The 1092-nt window shown below is 49.9% G+C and overlaps 1 protein-coding gene across 1 annotated transcript; it reads right to left on the reverse strand.

Moving 5' to 3' along the window:
* Positions 1-206: 206 nt before the first annotated feature.
* Positions 207-1086, reverse strand: LOC147818979 (uncharacterized; the record flags this gene model as incomplete). Its single annotated transcript, XM_087174699.1, has 2 exons — positions 996-1086; positions 207-778 (listed from the first exon to the last, which is right to left on the reverse strand). Coding segments are annotated over exons 1-2 (639 nt in total), but the record flags the coding sequence as incomplete, so codon positions are not given.
* Between the last annotated feature and the right edge of the window lie 6 nt (positions 1087-1092).

Consider the following 1092-nt stretch of genomic DNA (forward strand, 5'->3'; position numbering starts at 1 on the left):
AACCAGTACATCCAGAACAACCAGTACAACCAGTACAGCCAGTACATCCAGAACAACCAGTACAACCAGTACAGCCAGTACAACCAGTACAACCAGTACAACCAGTACAACCAGTACAGCCAGTACATCCAGAACAACCAGTACAACCAGTACAACCAGTACAACCAGGGAATCCACAACAACAGAACAACCAGTAGAACCAGTACAGCCAGTACAGCCAGTACAGCCAGTACAACCAGAACAACCAGAACAACCGGTACAACCAGTACAACCAGTACAGCCAGTACAGCCAGTACATCCAGAACAACCAGTACAACCAGTACAGCCAGTACATCCAGAACAACCAGTACAACCAGTACAACCAGTACAGCCAGTACAGCCAGTACAACCAGAACAACCAGTACAACCAGTACAACCAGTACAACCAGTACAACCAGTACATCCAGAACAACCAGTACAACCAGTACAGCCAGTACAGCCAGTACAACCAGAACAACCAGTACAACCAGTACAACCAGTACAGCCAGTAAAAAACAGGGAATCCACAACAACAGAACAACCAGTAGAACCAGTAGAACCAGAACAATCAGTACAACCAGTAGGAACAGAACATCCAGTAGAACCAGTAGAACCAGTACCAACAGTAGAACCAGTACAGGTACCTTGTAGCTGTCGAAGGCGTCCAGAGCCAGGTGATGTCCTCGAGGGTCAAACAGAGCGAGAGCTGCCAGCAGCTCAAACACCTGCATCTTCACCATGACGTTGGACGTGTCCAGAGCTGAGGGGACACACAGATGGACACGGGGACAGGTCACGTGACTCCCAACAGCCAATAAGAACTCACATCACAAACATGGGTCAGAGTCAGGTGTGTTGGTTCACCTGAGGAGCTACAGAGAAAGGAAGGATGAAGAAGGAAAGAAGGAAAGTGCTGATGTTTGGACGAGGCCATGGAGAAGAAGATCAGAGGAAGACGGAGACCTGAGAGCACCCACCCTGGGTCAGGGTCCTGACGTAGCCCTCGTTGTCCAGGATGAAGTGAAGTCCTGCAGACGAGTTCATGACGGCGCGCACGCAGGCGATGCAGGTCAG

Source organism: Seriola lalandi, unplaced genomic scaffold, assembly GCF_002814215.2.
Source record: "Seriola lalandi dorsalis isolate HSWRI2012SDOR001 ecotype SW California unplaced genomic scaffold, Sedor1 jcf7180002054373, whole genome shotgun sequence".
In the NCBI taxonomy this organism is placed as follows: Eukaryota; Metazoa; Chordata; class Actinopteri; order Carangiformes; family Carangidae; genus Seriola; species Seriola lalandi.